Here is an 18,993-nt window from a genome sequence, read left to right on the forward strand (position 1 = left end):
GTGGGATTTTGCGTGCAGTAATCCAAGGTAAGTGGATCAGTGGCAGAACAGGAGAGGAGGATACTCCCTCCAACTCAACCCAAGCTTTAGTACGGGCATGTAAATGCCAATCAAGTATGCAAGTCATGTGGCAAGCCCAGTAATACTTTTGTACGTCCGGTAGTCCTATACCACCCAGAAGTTTGGGGACAATGAGTTTGTCCCATTTGATACGTGGCTGTTTTAGATTCCAAATGAATTTTGTACGTATACATCTAAAATCTTTAAAAAAGGTAGAAGGAATTTTAATGGGTATAGTCTGTAGTAGATAGAGAATTCTGGGAAGGATATTCATTTTAATGATATCCGCTCTTCCGAACCAGGAAGAAAATCCCTTATCCCAAGATAACAAATCATATTTAATGTTCTTGAGTAAAGGTAAAAAATTCTTGCTATAAAGGTCCTTTATATTCGGAGTCAATTTTATACCTAGATACGTCAATGAATCTTCTTCCCAGTGAAAAGGAAAATTGGTTTTGCATAAGGAAACCGTAGCATCAGTTTAGTGTTTTATGCCATAGAAAACTCCAAAGTACGTATATTCTTGGTAAGAGTGACCAGTAGAGTACTCTCCATTAAATTTTTTTTTATTTGGAATAAACCGTTCTTTTTTTACGACCAAGCTTATTAAGGTCTACCACTTTCTTCTTGGTTCAAGCGCTACTGATACACAATGGTTTAGCAGAAAGTTAAGACACATCTGCATAGACGGCAATTTCTGAACAAAATAAAAGTGAGAAAATTAGCCAGCTAAGAAGTAGAGACGAGGAATATGGAATGGAAAGGGGGAAAAATACAATAATACAGTACACATAATGTAGGCACATGTGATAAAGGCATTTTCCTTGTTTTAGAAAGGGTTGAAAACCCCTTTTTCCCCCAATCACTATTTCTATTTGTACTGCTGAATCACTGTTTTGCACGTGATAATTTATGTTGGCTCTGAAAAAGCAGACATTCCACAGTAAATCAGAGTAGTCAGTTAGGGATACTGGGCTTATTTAATGCTGAAGTAAATCCATTAACTGAAAGTGGAACTAAATGCTAAAAAATACAACATGCAAGGCCTTTATTGCAGCAGACATGCAATGTCTCTGCTGCAATAAAATACTATTACTGTATTTGCTGGCGTATAAGACTACCTTTTACACTTAAAAAAACTGGCCAAAAAGCAGGGGTCGTCTTATACGCCGGGTCAGCTGCTCGGATGCCTGCTGGATGTGCGGTAATACTGTATGTAGCTTCGGCTACATTCAGTATATACCGCTTAGCCAATCCCGGTGAGCGATGTATTCAAATGAATACAGAGCCTGCTCGGATTGGAGTAACAACCTCTGCCATTCTGAGCAGGCTACATACAGTAGCCTGCTCAGATTGGCTTTGAGAGTCAGAGAGGCGTGGGCTGATGATGTTACAGCCTCTGCCAATCCAAGCAGGCTTTGTATTCATTAATAGAATACATCGCTCGCTGTGATTGGCTCCAACTCCAGCAAGAAGGAACAAGAATATGGCTCCAGAAGGAAGAAATATGAAGCCGTCAGAAGCCTTGCAAGGGGGGTCGTTTTATACGGTGTTTACAGGCAAAAAAACGTAAAAAAATGTAAAATTAGGGGGTCATCTTATATGCACCGGCAAATACGGTACCTCCCTGTTTTCGGTCCTCTGCAGAATGAACATGAAGCAGCTCTGTTTTACGTTTTCTGCATAGTGCCAGTGTGCAGGGATAATTTACTTCCCCCACATGCATGGGAGTGACTTCATCTGGCCAATAAAAATGGCTCAAGACTGACACCCAGAAGAAGCCAGGGAGAAGATACTGGCAAGGGATCTCGCGGACATTGGAAAATTGGTGAGTATTGCTGCCTTTTAGTTCCATTTTAACTCTTTCCCAATACAGTTACATTTAAGATATGTCATGAGTGATAACTGTCAAAGTTGCTTAGGCTCTCAATCGAACTGTCAAACCACTAAAGTAGACAACGGCGCAGGCACACTTTCTAAAGAATGTCATGCCGTGACTGGCGGCTCCGGCCAATCACATCGCCAGAGACACAATACCCGGAAGTAACTCCATGATGATGTGTCGCCAGCTGGTGCTGTGTCAGGCAGTGCAGCAGGGGCCGAGTTGAGTATTTTTTTTAACCGATGGTTAAATAACCGATGGCGCCCACACACGATCGGTTTGGACCGATGAAACCGGTCCATCAGACCATTCTCATCGGTTTAACCGTTCGTGTGTACGCGGCCTTAGTGTATTTACTGAATGTAAATTTGAAACTGTGTTCATAGGCCGAGTTTCACTTCAAAGTGTAAAAGAACCTTTAGTTGTAAGTACATTGTTTTTTTGTTTTTTTCTAGAGCACTTTGAGAACAGGCAAACCTGGTATTCTCTATTATACAGATATGGACTTCAGCTAGGAGGACAGCACTTTGGCGCACCATCTTCTGTTATAGGCCTACCGCTATGATGGGCAATCTCCATGACTAAAAGTGACACACTTGGGCTAAAGTGCCAGCTTCCTAGTTGAAGCCAGTAATTGCATAGTAATAGCTTTCAGGTAACCAGGAATCTCTAGAAAAAAGGTGAAACTATTTGTAGGGCCCTGCTATTATATGCAAGTAGTGTTCCACTTAATTTCACTGCAGATTTGCTTTGAGTAAACTTAATATGTACATTTTTCTTCTTGCTCGATAATTTTTATTGAGTTTAAGAAAAGTTTTACAAACAGCAAGTGAACTCTTACTTGCACGTGACATATGATGTTGCAAGCCGCATACTGTATATTGTAATCATACTTTGCATAGGGTAATAAATTGTTTAGACAAGAATGATATTGAAGATTGATCAATGAGCATAGTGAGAATGGTGTATGGTTCAGTGGGGGCTTTACATAGACTGCATACATAGTTGGATATATCCAATGAGTAGCGTAAGAGAGAAATAGGAAAGAAAAAGTGGGGTTTGTAGGGGAAGGGGTTAAAGAAGGAAGGGGGGCAACCAGGAAAGGGGCACCAAGCTGAGGGGTAGGTGTGTGTTGTAGAGAATATGGCCATCACTCCAGTACCCAGTGGTCAAAGTTATGCAGAGAAAAATTTGGAACCAACGGTTCTCAGACTTTATGGAAATTTGGATATATTGCCCTGAATGTGTAGATTTTCAGTGAAGGAAGAGTGTTCAGTTTCCATAAGCATTTTCCCGATTCCGTGCAGAGAGTTCTCTGCTCGCTGCTGACGACTGTAAAAAAACAAAACCAAAAAAACACAGGCAGCCTGCCAAGTTTGAGGAAAAAGAAGATTGGTCGCACACCATGGAAGGAAGAACTTCTGTAGAATAGTAACTTTATTGTCAAGGTGCCAAAGGCAAAACAGGACGTTACAGGAACATTGGTAGACCGGTTTCACACGGATAACTTGTGCTTGTTCACAACATCGCCTAGGCAGGGATGAAGAGAAACATTGTAACACCTAATTATTTTACATCAAAGGAATTAACTTCTGTCTGTAAATTAGGTCAGTTTAACCACTTAAGGACTGCCGCACGACTATATACGTCGACAGAATGGCACGGCTGGGCACATGGACATATATATATACGTCCTCTTTAAGAGCCCAGCCGTGGGTCGCGAGTGCGCCGGCAGCGCGCTCGTGACCCATTCCAAAGCTCTGTGACCACGCTCGCGGGACCCGCGGACCCGTTCGGGGAGAGGTGAGTGTAAACAAACCTTACCCGTTCTTCTCTGTGGCAGTGTCAGTGATCGTCTGTTCCCTGATATAGGGAACGACTATCACTGATGTCACAAGTCCAGCCCCGCCCCCCTATAGTAAGAAACACACATTAGGTCACACTTGACCCCTACAGCGCCCCCTAGTGGTTAACCCCTTCACTGCCATTGTAATTTTCACAGTAATCAGTGCATTTTAATAGCACTTTTCACTTTTGGTCCCAAAAATGTGTCAAGAGTGTCCGATGTGTCCGCCATAAAGACGCAGTCACGAAAAAAATCGCTGATCGCCGCCATTAGTGGTAAAAATGCCATAAAACTATCCCCTATTTTGTAAACGCTATAAATTTTGTGCAAACCAATCGATAAACGCTTATTTTTTTTTATACCAAAAATAGGTAGAAGAATACATATCGGCCTAAACTGAGGATTTTTATATATATATATATATATATATATATATATATATATATATATATATATATATAATCTCTTTTTTGGGGATATTTATTATAGCAAAAAGTAAAAAATATTGAATTTTTTTTCAAAATTGACGCTCGATTTTTGTTTATAGCGCAAAAAATAAAAACCGCAGAGGTGATCAAATACCACCAAAAGAAAGCTCTATTTGTGGGGAAAAAAGGATGCCAATTTTGTGAAAAATTGGCTTTTGTCTTTGTTTCTGCCATAAAATTTAGCAAATTAGTAATTTTTCTTCATAAATTTTGGCCAAAATTTATACTGCTACATATCTTTGGTAAAAATAACCCAAATTGGTGTTCTTTGTGAAAGTTATATAGGCAGATTCACAAAGACTTACGACGGCGTATCAATAGATACGCCGTCGTAAGTCCAAATCCGCGCCGTCGTATCTTTAAGCATATGCTCAAATTGAGATACGCTTCTCTGTTGCTAAGAAACGACCGGCGTAAGTCTCCTACGCCGTCGTATCTTAGCTGCATATTTACGCATATTTAAGCAAGATACGCCTATTCACGAACGTACGTACGCCCATCGCAGTAAGCTACGCCATTTACGTAAGGCGTTTTGCAGGCGTAAAGATAAACCACCATAAAGATGGCGTAGCCAATGTTAAGTATGGACGTCGGAACAGCCGTCGAATTTCACGTAGTTTACGTCGTTTGCGTAAGCCGATTCAGAATGGGGCTGGGCGTAGGTTATGTTCACGTCGAAAGCATTGACTATTTGCGACATGATTTTGAGCATGCGTACTGGGATACGTTCATTGGGTGCGTCATTTACGTGGGGTCATGATTCATTACCATACAACACGCCCACTACAGCCTACTTTGAATTACGCGCGCTTACGCCGGCCCATTTACACTACGCCGCCCTAACTTAGGACGCAAGTTCTTTGTGAATACTGTACTTGCCTCTAACTTACGGCGGCGTAGCGTATATGAGATGCGCTACGCGCGCCTAAAGTTAGGCACATCTACCTGAATCTGGCTAATAGAGTCTACAAACTATGGTGCCAATCCCTGAAAATGTATCAATCTGATCACACTTGAAGTCAGAAAAGTACAAATACCCCCCAAATGACCCCTTTTTAGAAAGTAGACATTCCAAGTAGCATGGCGAGTTTTTTTAAGTTGTAATTTTTCCCACACTTCTTTGCAAAATGAAGATTTTTTTTTTTTACAAAATTATCATATTAACTGGTTATTTCGCTCACAGAGCATATGCATGCAACAAATTACACCCCAAAATACATTCTGCTACTCCTCCTGAGTATGGGGATAAGAAATGTGTGGGACTTTTACACAGCCTGGCCACATACAAAGGCGATCTACAAGCATAAATTGCACATCTCATTTCTCAACCACCTATTACACTTTTGAAGGCCCTGGAGCACCAGGACAATGGAATTGCCCACAAAATGACCCCATTTTGGAAAGCAAACACCCCAACGTATAATCTATGAGGCATAGTGAATCTTTTGAGCGGTTATTTTTTTTCCAGACGTTTTTGGAAAATGTGGAAAAAAATGAATTTTATTTACACAAAGGTGTCTATTTATAAGATATTTCCAACACATAGCAAATACATAGCAAAAATGTCACCCCAAAATACATTCTGCTACTCCTCCTGAGTATGGGGGATACCACATGTGTGAGGCTTTTACACAGCTTGGCCACATACAGAGGCCCAACATCCAAGTTGCACTATCAGGCGCTCTAGGAGCATACATTACACATATAATTTTCTGGCAACCTATCATTTTTGAAGGCCCTTCATATTTCTAACACATAGCATGTACATACCAAGAATTACAATCCAAAATAAATTCCATTGCGGAAAGGGTAAAAAAAAAGTATTACCTGTGCTTTTAGTAGTGTCCACAGAAGAGAGCACTGGTCCAGGCAGCAGTCAGGGATGTGCTTAGCAACAGCAATAGTAAGGCAGAAGGCAGGAATATTGCCTATGGTCAGCACAAGGATATTGTCAGCACAGCCAAGGCATTTGTCCATAGAAATTGTCCAGGCAGAGACAGCCAGCACAGCCATAATATTGGTCCTGGTACACTGTTACCTGCAGACACTGATTATTTTCCCGCTGTCCAGCCCTTCAAAAAAAATACTGCCTCTTGCTACAGCTAATTATTTGCATAGTCCAGGTAGCAGGCAGTGGTGTGACCCGTTCATGCGGCAGGCAAAGATGATGGCAGGCATGATGGCAGTAAGTCAGCAGCAGGCCGAGGGCCGCAATTGGGTAAGACCTGGGCACAGGGGTAGAGGCTTCGACCCACCCAAATCTCTGTGAAACCTCCGGACTCTCTATGAAGCCTCCGGAAATTCCGAAACCCGGAGAAAACAAAAAAAAATTATTTCTCCATCTGGAAAAACTATTCTGGAGCCCCTCACATATGTGAGATCGCTGTGTACTACAATAGCAGGGCAACAGATCAGTCCAAGCGGTAGGCAAAAGCATAGTCCATAAAACAGGCCAGGGTCAGTTCACGTGGAAACAGTCCAAACGGTGGGCAGAGGCAAAGTCAAAAAATAGGCCAGGGTCAGTTTACGTGGAAGCAGTCCAAACAGTAGGCAGAGGCATAGTGAAAAAGCAGGCCAGGGTCAGTTCACGTGGAAGGCAGTAGCATGAAATTGGTCAGAAAATGGTCAGATGGGGGAAATGGTTATAAATATGGGCTAATATTTTAGGGAAGTATGATAAAATTCGAAGCATTCACCAATGCAAAGTCCAGGTTGGGAGGAACACCGGGGACAATGGTAGCTGGTATCTTTTCTACATCCTCCTTTGCCGCACATGCGACATTTTTTTTGCCATCTTCGGCCTCCTTCGGATGGTGGGGGTTGTATGGGTAGTGGCGTTCATGAAGTCGGCTAACGGCATCAGAGCAAAGGTTTTCTGGGGGGGGGGGGGGTATTTGTGGATAGATGAGGGACGTGACTATTTCTTCTGTGAATTGTAGGAAGGGGGCGGGGTTTTCTCTGGATTTGGAGTAGACTACGTAGGAATTATAAATGGCCAAATGGATGAGATAAATTGCTACCTTCTTATACCAGAATCGGGACCTCCTTATTGACAAATAGGGCTGAATCATTTGGTCATTGAAATCCACCCCCCATGTACAGATTGTAATCTTGGACACATGTCGGCTTTTCAATGGGACATCGTCTTCGCTGAACTACAACTGCAGTGTCGTTGTGAATAGTGGACATCATGTGCATGTCTGTTATCCTTCCACCTCAAAGCCAGCACTTTGTTGCACCTCAGTGTTGCTCTTTCCCCCCCTTCGCAGCTTTTTGTGGACTATAGATTGTGGGAAGCCCTTCCTATTTTTTATGGAGGTTCCGCAGGCCAAGGTTTTTTCGATATATAAGTGTCAGAAAAGGGGCAGGCTGGTATAAAAGTTATCAAGGTATAGATGATATCCTTTTTTCAGGAGTGGGTAAGCCAGGTCCCATACAATTTTTCCAGCTGTGCCCATGTAGACCGGGCACTCAGGGGGCTGGAGCTGGGAATCTCTTCCTTCATATATGTGAAAACGCATAAAGATATCCTGTGACTCTCTCACAGAGCTTGTAAAATTTTACTCCATATTTGGCCTTTTTACTAGGAATATATTGTTTTATTCCTAGAAAAGGGTACCAGGGACTCATCCACACATATATGCTTCTCGGGGACATAGAGTTCTGCAAATCGTTTTTAAAGGAAATTTATCAGTGAGCAAATCTTGTACAGCTTATCGGAATCTGGATGATTACGGGGAGGGCACTGGGTGTTGTCATTAAAATGAAAGAATCTCATTATCATCTCATATCGTGACCTGGACATTGTGGCAGAATAAATGGGCATGTGGTAGATGGGTTTGGTGGACCTATAGGCACGTCCTTGATTTTTTTTGTTAAGCCCCATGTTTATGGTGTGGCCAATAAACAATTTAAACTCCTCCATATTTAGATTACTCCACTCAAATGGATGGGCATAAGATGATTGGGGGTTGTTGGCAATATTCTGCTGGGCATACAAATTTGTCTGGTCGACAATGAATTGCAGAAAAGTGTCGGGCAAAAAGAGATGAAGGTAATCAACTTCTGAGAAATTTTGGGTGTTGGCCTGCACACCTGGCTGTGGTATGAAAGGGGGAATAATTGGTGATCCCAAATCGGAAGGCAGCCATGTTGGGTTGGTAAGAACATCTGGCATGTATGTAGTGGCCCTGGCTCCTGGGGGACGTGACACTCCAGTAGTTGGGGGAGTTGAATTTCTTGTGCTGGTACTCAAGTGTGATGTGGCAGCACTGGTACTGGGCCTGGGCATTTGTTCGCGGGGCCTTTTGCTGACGGCAGCGCTGCTACTGGGCCTTTGTTCCCAGGGCCTATTGCTGGTGGCAGCGCTGGTACTGGGCCTGGGAATAAATCCTGGTTGCTGGCGGCTGCCTGGTTTCCAGAGTGCCGTGCCCTTTTAGGAGGAACCTGTTCTTCATCCGAATCGTTACTATATTCAAACGGTTCAAATTCCGAATTTGATTCGGAATCAGAATTGGAATCTGATGAGAACTCCCCGGTGCTCTCATCGGTCATTGAGAGGATCTGGAATGCCTCCTCACTGGTATATAATCTTTTGGACATGGCTGTGTGGCGGGTAGCTGTGTACGATGGGTGACAGATGGGTGGCAGGTGACGGTCACTGATGGGTTGTGCGATGGGTGGCAGGTGACGTTCACTGATAGGTGATGATGGTGTGATGGGAGATGGTCACTGATGGGCGACAGGCAATGGTCACTGATGGGTGACAGGCCACGGACGGTGACGGGTGATGGTCACAGTTGGGTGACAGGCCACGGTCACTGATGGATGATGGGTGCACTGCTGATGGTCACTGATGGGTGACAGGTGATGGGTGACAGGGCATGGTCACTGATGGGTGCACTGCTGATGGTCACTGATGGGTGATGGGTGACAGGGCATGGTCACTGATGGGTGATGGGTGCACCGCTGATGGTCACTGATGGGTGACAGGGCACAGTCACTGATGGGTGATGGGTAACAGGGCACGGTCACTGATGGGTGACCGTTGCACTGCTGATGTTCACTGATGGCAGTCTCTTATGGGTGACAGGGTACGGTCACTGATGGGTGACGGGTGACAGGGCACAGTCACTGATGGGTGACAGGGCAGGTCACTGACGGGTGACGGTGACAGGGTACGGTCACACCGCTGATGGTCACTGATGGCAGTCTCTTTATGTGACAGGTCCACTTTATGGGTGACTGTTGGGTGACAGGTGACAATTGGGGGGGGGGCGATGAGACAGGTGTTTTGATTTGAGCAGACACTACAGCAACACAGATCTGTAACTCACTGCTTCTAGCTCTTCTCTCCTCACACTGGAAACGATGTGTGAGGAGAGAAGAGCTGGTAACAGTTAGTTACAGCTCTTTGTTTACTATGGGCCAGATTCTCGTAGAATCCGCGGCGGCGTAGCGTAAGCCATTTACACCACGCCACCGCAACTTACTGGAGCAAGTGCCGTATTCGCAAAGCACTTGCTCCATAGTTTGCGGCGGCGTAGTGTAAATGGCCCAGCGTTAGGCCGCGTAATTCAAAGGGGGCGGCTTGTATTTAAATTAAGCGCGCCCCCGCGACGATCGCACTGCGCATGCGCCGGCCGTAAAAATAGCCCAGTGCGCATGCTCTAGCTCATGACGGAAAACGTCATTGAAGCCGACGTGAGCGTCATTAACGTAAAGCCCTATTCGTGAACGACTTAGTAAAACGATGTAAACGACGGAAAAAGACGACGCTGTCCCGACGCCATACTTAACATGGCATACGACGGACCTTCGTAAACTTACCCCTCATATAGCAGGGGTATGTTTACGTTTACGGAAATGACGTAAACGACGACGAAGCGGCGCAAAACTGTTCGGCGTATCAGGCTCATTTGCATAGTCAAATGAGAAATCAACATAAACGCCACCTAGCGGCCAGCATAGAATTACATCTAAGATCTGATGGTGTAAGTGACTTACACCAGTCAGATCTACGCCGTATCTATGCGTAAATGATTCTAGGAATCAGACGCATAGATACCCGGGGGCCAAAAACAGAGATACGACGGTGTATCTTGAGATACACCGTCGTATCTCTTTTGAGAATCTGGCCCTATTTGTGATCAGGCTGTAAATGGATCACAGCCGATCACGTGGTACAAAGCCCTGACCAATGGCTGTGTACCATTGTCGGTGACGAGCAGTGTTCCCGGGAACAAGCTGCCACCGACGGGCACACGCAGCGCGCTCACGCGCATGCGTTGTGCTCAATGGGGTGTTACCATTCGTGATCAGCCATGACTTCATCACGGCCGATCACATGGTTAACGGCGCATCCGAGCCGCTGTTCACCCCTGTTGGTGACGAACGGTGTCTCAGTGACACGCCGCCTCCGACAGTACAGGGATGCGCGCACGCGATCGCGTGCTTTCCCTAGTTAAATGACAGGACGTCATATGACATCCAGTCAGAATAATGCAGTCTTCCACCCGCCGTCATTTGACGGCGTGCGGTGGACAAGTTGTTAATAAAAAAACAAAACAGTAAAGTAAGCCCATTTTTTTTGTATCATGTGAAAGATGATGTTACGCTGTGAGAATCGTGAGAGAATTGTTATCTTTATTCTAAGCAAAAAAATTGTGATTCTGTAATCTAGGTCATTAAAATGTATTACCTGTAAATTGTACTGATTTGGGTGCTTTTTGAGTTCACTTAATCCAGGGGCATAACCTCTAGTCATTTCAGCCACCCTTTACTTGACAAATTGCCCTACCGATTTGGCTACACCTTTTAAGTAACAATGCCTAATAAAAACAGTTTGCATTTAAATCACAAAGAAATAATTCATACAAAATGTTCCTTTTCAGTCACCAAAGGACCTTTGTTCTTGAAGTGATGGGTCGCCACTGTGGGTAAGTTCTTCTACTCAGAAAAACTATAAATGGCTATATAGTTTAAATAAAGGAAGTTGAATGTGAATTATACTGGTATGTGTATACTGTATATAGACTGACACACACTATGTACTGTATATTTACCTATATTCTTGCGGTGTATCACTTTCTTCAAATTATAGATACTTGGCTCTAGTAACAGGTCTGGCTTGTGGAGCAGATTGGATTTTTATTCCAGAGTCTCCACCAGAAGAAAACTGGGAAGAACATCTCTGCAGAAGACTAAGTGAGGTATTTTTCTTTTTCTGTACTCTAATTATACTGGGTGACATAAGTGGAAATTGACATTCTTCTCAGACTTTTGCATAGAATAAATCACAAGCTATGTGCAGGCTAATGCAGCTGATTGTCCAAAGTATGTGATCAGGGAAGTATGCCTGAGGATGGGGTGGGGAAATTTGTAAGGGTTCGTTATAAGAATTTTTAAATTAAGATGCAATCAGATCAAATATTTATGTAAAGTAAATTGTGTTATCAGACAAACCTTTTTTTATGTAGTATTAAACAAGGAGAGATTTGAACCTCTTTATGCTATCTGTTAGCCTCCTAGCAAGATTTTGCTTCAATTCATGCTTCAGTAATACCTTGTTACAGTGAGGGGAAAAGGTATTTGATCCCCTGCTGATTTTGTTTGTTTGCCCACTGACAAAGAAATGATCAGTCTATCATTTTAATGGTAGGTTTATTTTAACACTGAGAGATAGAATAGCAAAAAAATATAGAACAACGCATTTCAAAAAAGTTATAAATTGATTTGCATTTTAATGAGTGAAATAATATATATAAGTATTTGACCCCTTCGCAAAACATGACTTAGTACTTGGTGGCAAAATTCTTGTTGGCAATCACAGAGGTCACTGGCTCCTCCCTTCCACAGGAAACGCTGCATCAGCCACCTTTAAATTCCAGCTTCCCCTGCTGGCCCTTCAGTTATCAGTCTTTCCTCCCGCGGGAGACACTGCAGGGAACCGAGGCTGGATAGCCAGGTAGGCTGGGGCAGATTGGAACCAGTTAAGGAGGCTGGAGAATCCGGTGATCAGCAGCGGGTGTATACCTGACCGCAGTTTTTCGTACGCCACCCCAACGTCTCCCGAGTGCTGGCGGACGACCCGGGGGCCCACTTTCAGATCCACAGTGGTGGTGCAGGGGGAAGTGACCCCTCGCACATGGTGCTGCCGCGATTGTTCTCAAGCGGGCCAAGTGGCAGGTGACATAATTTCCGGTGGGGGCGGACACTTCCCCTGGATCCATGGCTTTCGTTTCCGGACACGGATGCTGAAAACGGGCCAGGCCAATGCTGGAGGGAGCCACCACCCTGTACAGGCAACGACTGGCTCAAGGCAGCACATCGCAGGATGTCAGAGGCAGAGCCACTGGCCACAGCAACTCCAGTTTTACTTCTACCTGGTAGGGATTCCCCCTTATCTTTACTTCTCCCCACCAGATAGCTCCTAGGGTGGGGGGGGGCTCCCTCTGGGTGGTCAGAGGAGTGGGAGGCTTAGGCCCTGAGAGGAGAGCCTGGAGTGTCCTTGGGTGTGTTTTCTAGGCTGGCAGAGGGGGATCAGGGTCACAACAGCTGCTAACACAGCCCCAATGTTCTTGTGTATTTCAGGCTAAAGCCACAGAGAAGTCAAAGTACTACCATAGCTCTAAGCGAAAATGCCCCTTCTGCAGGACCACATTAGATGACAGTTGGTCCAAAGTTTTATGCAAAAAATGCATAGACGCTCTTGTTAGGGAATAGGCTTCAGAGCAGGAGAGTGATTTAGAAGCCTCAGTGAAGGAGCTTTCATCCACATTCCAGTCATTTTAGGATGCTTTTTGAAGGATTTCAGCCTTCAACGGACCCTTTACCTGTCCCATTTCAGCAGAGTTCAGCACCAACGCTGCCGGTCATCCCTGCCAGAGATGAAGGGACCCCTAGAGTCTCCAGAGAGAAAACAGGGAGCAACCAAACAGTGCAGCTTCTGGCTCCCAAGCAGAGTCCGAGGGGGAAGGGCTCAATGGGTAGTCCAGTAGGCCTTCAAGCTATAGGCTCTCCCTAGAGAAGGTGGAAGACCTCTTAGGAGCAATGCACGCCACTCTAGGGATTCAGGCGGACAAAAAGCCTTTGACGCTCCACAACCAGACGCATCAGTGCATGGGCGAACACCAGAGAAGGGTTTTTTCTGTCCATAACATTCTGGTGGATGCGGTCAAAAAAGAGTGACTGGATCCTGAAAGGAAACCATTGTTCTCTGAGGCACTGAAGAGCAGGTTTCCATCCTCTGAAGATCCTGTGTCCATGTGGAACAAGAACCCAAAGTTGGACACAGCCTTTTCCCAGGCGTCCAGGCACACTGATCTTGCCTTTGCTGACATGGGTGCCTTATCAGATGCAATGGATAAGAGGATGGACTTGTTAAAAAAAAGTCATCTGTAGGGAATTTGAAGCCAGCTATGGCTTTCCCGGTGGTGGCCTGTAACCTAGAATACTGACTTACCTAGATACAGGCGCACATAGAGGCAGGGACCTCTAGGGAGACAGTATTATCTTCTTTTTTTCCCCATACTGCTTAAGAGGGGTGGCCTATATAGCGGACACATCGGCAGAGTCTGTCTGTATGTCTGCCAGATCTTCGGCCCTGGCCGATTCAGCCAGAAAGGCCTCGTGGCTTAAGACTTGGCAGGGGGATATCACCTCCAAAGTCAAGCTGTGTGGCATCCCGGTGACAGGGGATTAACTTTTTGGTGTGGAAAAAAATCTCAGAAAAACACCCCAACAGACGCGTGCACCTCCGCCACACATAGTGCGTGCTTCTTGGCAGGCAAGCAAATCATGCTTGCGACTATCAACCCAGCCAGGGCCTTTATCCTAGGGATATGGGGAGATCATCTCACAGGGGGGAATCTTGAATGATGAAATAGGATATACACCAGGAACCAGTATACAGTACCTTGATGCCTCCAATGCTTATAAGCATAAATCAGACGTGTATACCCAGAAATGAAAGAAGCTCACCATAGTGTAAATCCGTAAAAAAAAAAACAGAGGCGATTCAGTTCGCATGTGTTGCGCTTTACAAGTCTCTCACTCATAAAGATTGCATTTTTCTTTAATTTCTGGGGCCCCTGGACGACGTGGGTTTGTGACGAAACATACGTCGGGAGGAGTGGCATACATGTGCTTTATTGAGCAGGGGGACCTTGCAGGTGCTGCAGGATTGCAGTCCTTCACGGTGTAGTGTGTTACCAATTGTTTTCTTGGTAACTATGGTCCCAGCTGCCTTGAGATCATTGACAATATTCTCCCGTGTAGTTCTGGGCTGATTCTTCACCGTCCTCATGATCATTGAAACTCCACGAGATGAGATCTTGCACGGAGCCCCAGACCGAGGGAAATTGATAGTTATTTTGTGTTTCATCCATTTGCGAATAATCGCACCAACTTTTGTCACTCTCTCTCCAAGCTGCTTGGCGATGGTCTTGTAGCCCATTCCAGCCTTATGTAGGTCTACAATCTTGTCCCTGACATTCTTGGATAGCTCTTTGGTCTTGGCCATGGTGGAGAGATCGGAATCTGATTGACTGATTTCTTCTGTGGACATATGTCTTTTATACAGGTAACAAGCTGAGTGCTCCTAATCTCAGCTCGTTACCTGTATAGAAGATACCTGGGAGCCAGAAATCTTGCTGATAGGGGATCAAATACTTATTTCACTCATTAAAATGCAAATCAATTTATACATTTTTTTAAATGTGTTTTTCTGGATATCTTTGTTGTTATTCTGTCTTTTACTGTTAAAATAAACTTGCCATTAAAATTATAGACTGACTCGGTACGAAAAGTTCGCTACTACATGAGTGGACACATAACTGGTTGAGTAGACTATTAGACATTATCCAGTATGTTAATGACCATTCCTCTAGATATTGTTATCGAGATTGATCCTACATGTATACGTGTATTGAAAATTTTCTGCATAAAACTGTTATTGGCAAAAAAAATTATAGACTGATTATTTCTTTGTCAGTGGGCAAATGTACAAAATCAGGTAATACTTTTTTCCCTCACTGTACACGCAGGGCCAGATTAAGAACATCATGGGCCTGGTGCTGAGGATTTTGGTGGGGCCTTTTAGGCTGCATTCACACCTCCGCGACAAGTAATGCCGCGTACGCGGCGTATTTTGCCGCAAATATTGTAACTTTTTTTTTACAAATCCTTCATATTGCTTTGTATGGCCGAACGCCAATGCCGCCTGAAAAAAAGGGTCCGGGACTTTTTTTCATGCCGCAGGTGTACGGCGTCTATGAGATGAACCATCTCATAGACAGCAATGGGAATTCTCCCCTCCAGCGGCACGAGCAGCCGGCGTTGGGCATTTTGTCGCGGAGGTGTGAATGGGGTGTCATAAATAATAAATAAATGCGTGGGAATGACATGAACGCAGCCCAGCCAAGGCAAGTGACCAAAGGCACAGAACCCAGAAGGAAGACCGGGTGAAGATGGAAGTGTCCCGGCCCCGCCTGATTCATCGCAGCACTGGAGGGCTCAGTCTGAAAATTGAAGTGTACACTAATGTGCTAATATGCTGTGCATACTTGTACGTTGTGGCATAACCTACCCCAGGGCCTCTAAAAAGTAGTAATGTCAGGAAAGTTTACTACCACTTTATTATCACAGGATCCCAGGAGCCTCTCATGGGGCCCCCTACTGACCCGGTGGACGGTGGCCCTTGGGCAGTGCCTAAGTGCAGAGTTTCCAACATTTAAAAAATATTTTCAGGGCCACTTTTTTATATAAGTGCTATATTTAGAGTAGCTGAGATCCCCGATGTTCCTCTATACATCATAGTAGTAATCACAAAATTAAATGAGTACTAATAATGGGGCAGAACAAATATGAGAACTGATATTTCCTTTAGTTGAACTAACAAAAGTGTGTCCATTCTAGAGCTGGTAACATTGAGGATATTCAGTATAATTTTAAAGAACTGTTTTTGTGGGTAAGCGACATAGGGGAGGAGTATGGACGGTATATAAGTATGGACGGTATATAAGTGGGAAGTATGTGCAGGTGAGGGAGAGGAATGTGGAGGGTCTAACAGTGGGCACTATGTACAGGAGAGGAGTACAAAGGGTACGGAAAAAAGCACTATGTACAGGAGAGGAGTGTGAAGGGTATGACAATGGGCAGTATGTACAGGAAGAGTGAGGGGGTATGACAGAGGGTAGTACGTACCAGAGAGAAGTGTGGAGGGTATGATGGGGCAGTATGTACAGGAGAGGAGTGTGGATGGTATGACAGTGGGCAGTATGTACAGGAGAGGAATGTAGACGGTATGATAGTGGGCTCTATGTATAGGAGAGGAGTGTGGAGGGTATGATAGTGAACACTATGTATAGGAGAGGAGTGTGGAGGGTATGACAGTGGGCACTATGTATAATGTTGGAAACTCTGCACTTAGGCACTGCCCTTAGGGTGCGACAGTGGGCACTAAGTACAGGAGAGAAGTGTATGACAGCAGGCACTATGTACAGGAGAGGAGTGTGAAGGGTATGACAGTGGGCGCTATGTATAGGAGAGGAGTGTGGAGGGTATGACAGTGGGCACTATGTACAGGAGAGGAGTGTGTAGGGTATGACAGTGGGTACTATGTATAGGAGAGAAGTGTGGAGAGTATGACAGTGGGCACTATGTACAGGAGAGGAGTGTGGAGAGTATGACAGTGAGCACTATGTACAGGAGAGGAGTGTGTAGGGTATGACAGTGGGTACTATGTACAGGAGAGGAGTGTGAAGGGTATGACAGTGGGCGCTATGTATAGGAGAGGAGTGTGGAGGGTATGACAGGGGGCACTATGTACAGGAGAGGAGTGTGTAGGGTATGACAGTGGGTACTATGTACAGGAGAGGAGTGTGGAGGGTATGACAGTGGGCACTATGTATAGGAGAGGAGTGTGTAGGGTATGACAGTGAGCACTATGTACAGGAGTGGAAGGATATTTAGGGACTGAGTAGTGGTTAAGCGGGGGAAACATGGATTGAAATTACGCCAATTATGCAGAGACCAGCCATAGTCAATCTATGTATGGGCTAGCTGGTTTTACACAAGTCAATCTATTAATCAACTTCAGTACAACCAGCCTGTTTTTTTTTTTTCTTAAAACAATGAGTGCTGCCAGCTAAAGTTAGCAACACTGATCATTGTACGCACTGGCAGAACACAATAACACTGCAGGAGTGATTCCCCCATCCACAGGTCAGCAGGTGAGAGGGTGTGTGGGGACAGGCTGGGGAGAGATACTAGTCAGTGGCTGGGTAGGCCCTGGTAGTATCAGAGCCAGATACACACAGGTTACATACGCCATGATCGTTAGAGCGAGAACAATAATTCTAGCACTAGACCTCCTCTGTAACTCTAAACATGTAACCTAAAAAAAATGTAAAGCATCGCTTAGGATACCAAAAAAAAATTGTGCTAACTTAACTAACTAACTGTTTTTTTAATGAATGAAACATTTTTTTCCAAAAAAACATGTTTGAAAAATTGCTGCGCAAATACCGTGCTAGAGCTGCACAATTAATCGTTAAAAAAATCGTGAGTGGAGAGACTTTCAGCTGTCAAAAGAAAATATCTGGGCAGTCTGCCAAGTTTTTAACAGGAAACATTGTAACTGACACTTCCTTCTTAGATCAAAGGGATACACTTCTGTGTGTAAAGAACAAATCTGGGCAGTCTGCAAAGTTTGTAAACAAAATGAAACATTGTAACTAACTAACATTGTAACTAAATTTAACCACTTAAAGTCCAACACTTGTTTCTTAAATTAGAAAGCAATATTATTTGCTAGAAAATTACTTGGAACTGCCAAACATTATATATATTTTAGCAGAGACTCCGGGGAATAAAATGGCTATTGCTGCAATATTTTATGTCACACTGCATTTTCCCACTTCAATGAATAATAAAAACCATAAAAACAAAACAGTGAAGTTAGCCCATTTTGTTTATTTTTTTTTTTTTTATGTGAAAGATGATGTTACGCCGCAACAATCGTGAGAGAATCGTGATCTATCTTCTAAGCAAAAAAATTGCAATTGTCATTTTAGCCAGAATCGTGCAGCTCTATACCGTGCAACATAAAAAGTGCAAAGACCACCATAGAGTAATTTTCTAGCAAAAAACAAATGATGATTTTTACATGTAGTAGAGAAGTGTCAGAATTGGCCTGGGTGGCAAGGGGTTAATTACCATGAGTAATATACAAATAATTATTATAAGCACTGTGATCCTATCAGTCTGCTGTAGTGTGTCAGCTTGTATTTATATTGGCCGCTCTGAATGTAGCTTCTGACAGGCTGTGCAAGCAGGCCCGTATCTCCGGAACCATAAATGATAGCCGTCCCATATTTTAACCAGTTGTGGGGTAGCTCTTCCCATGCCTACCCCAAAATGTAGGGTTTCTGTGACCTCTGGTCATCGAGCTACAACCCCCCAAATTCGATCTTAGAAAAAAAAAATTCTTAAAAAAAAAAAAAAAAAAATTTTTTTTTTTTTTTTTTTCTTTGGGGCAAATGGGCCTATCTTGAGAAAGGGGCCTGGAGCTGCAGCTCCATCAGCCCCATTGTTAATCCGGCCCTGTGTACACGGAAAGGGTGCAGGGAAGCAGAAATCTGCCCAACAGGGTCACAGGCAGAAAAAACATTTAAATAATTCAACTATGAAAGAAATAGAAAACTCGCGCCAAATTA

The 18,993-nt window shown here is 44.2% G+C and overlaps 1 protein-coding gene across 2 annotated transcripts in view; it reads left to right on the forward strand.

The window, feature by feature from the left end:
• Positions 1-18,993, forward strand: part of LOC120929398 (ATP-dependent 6-phosphofructokinase, muscle type) — a 150,017-nt gene that overhangs the window by 60,614 nt on the left and 70,410 nt on the right. For both annotated transcript variants that reach the window (XM_040340800.1, XM_040340801.1), the window contains exons 8-9: positions 11,170-11,214; positions 11,379-11,487. In XM_040340800.1, coding sequence (XP_040196734.1) covers positions 11,170-11,214; positions 11,379-11,487 — 154 coding nt within the window. The remainder of the gene's footprint in view (positions 1-11,169; positions 11,215-11,378; positions 11,488-18,993) is intronic.

Source organism: Rana temporaria, chromosome 2, assembly GCF_905171775.1.
Source record: "Rana temporaria chromosome 2, aRanTem1.1, whole genome shotgun sequence".
NCBI classification, from domain to species: domain Eukaryota; kingdom Metazoa; phylum Chordata; class Amphibia; order Anura; family Ranidae; genus Rana; species Rana temporaria.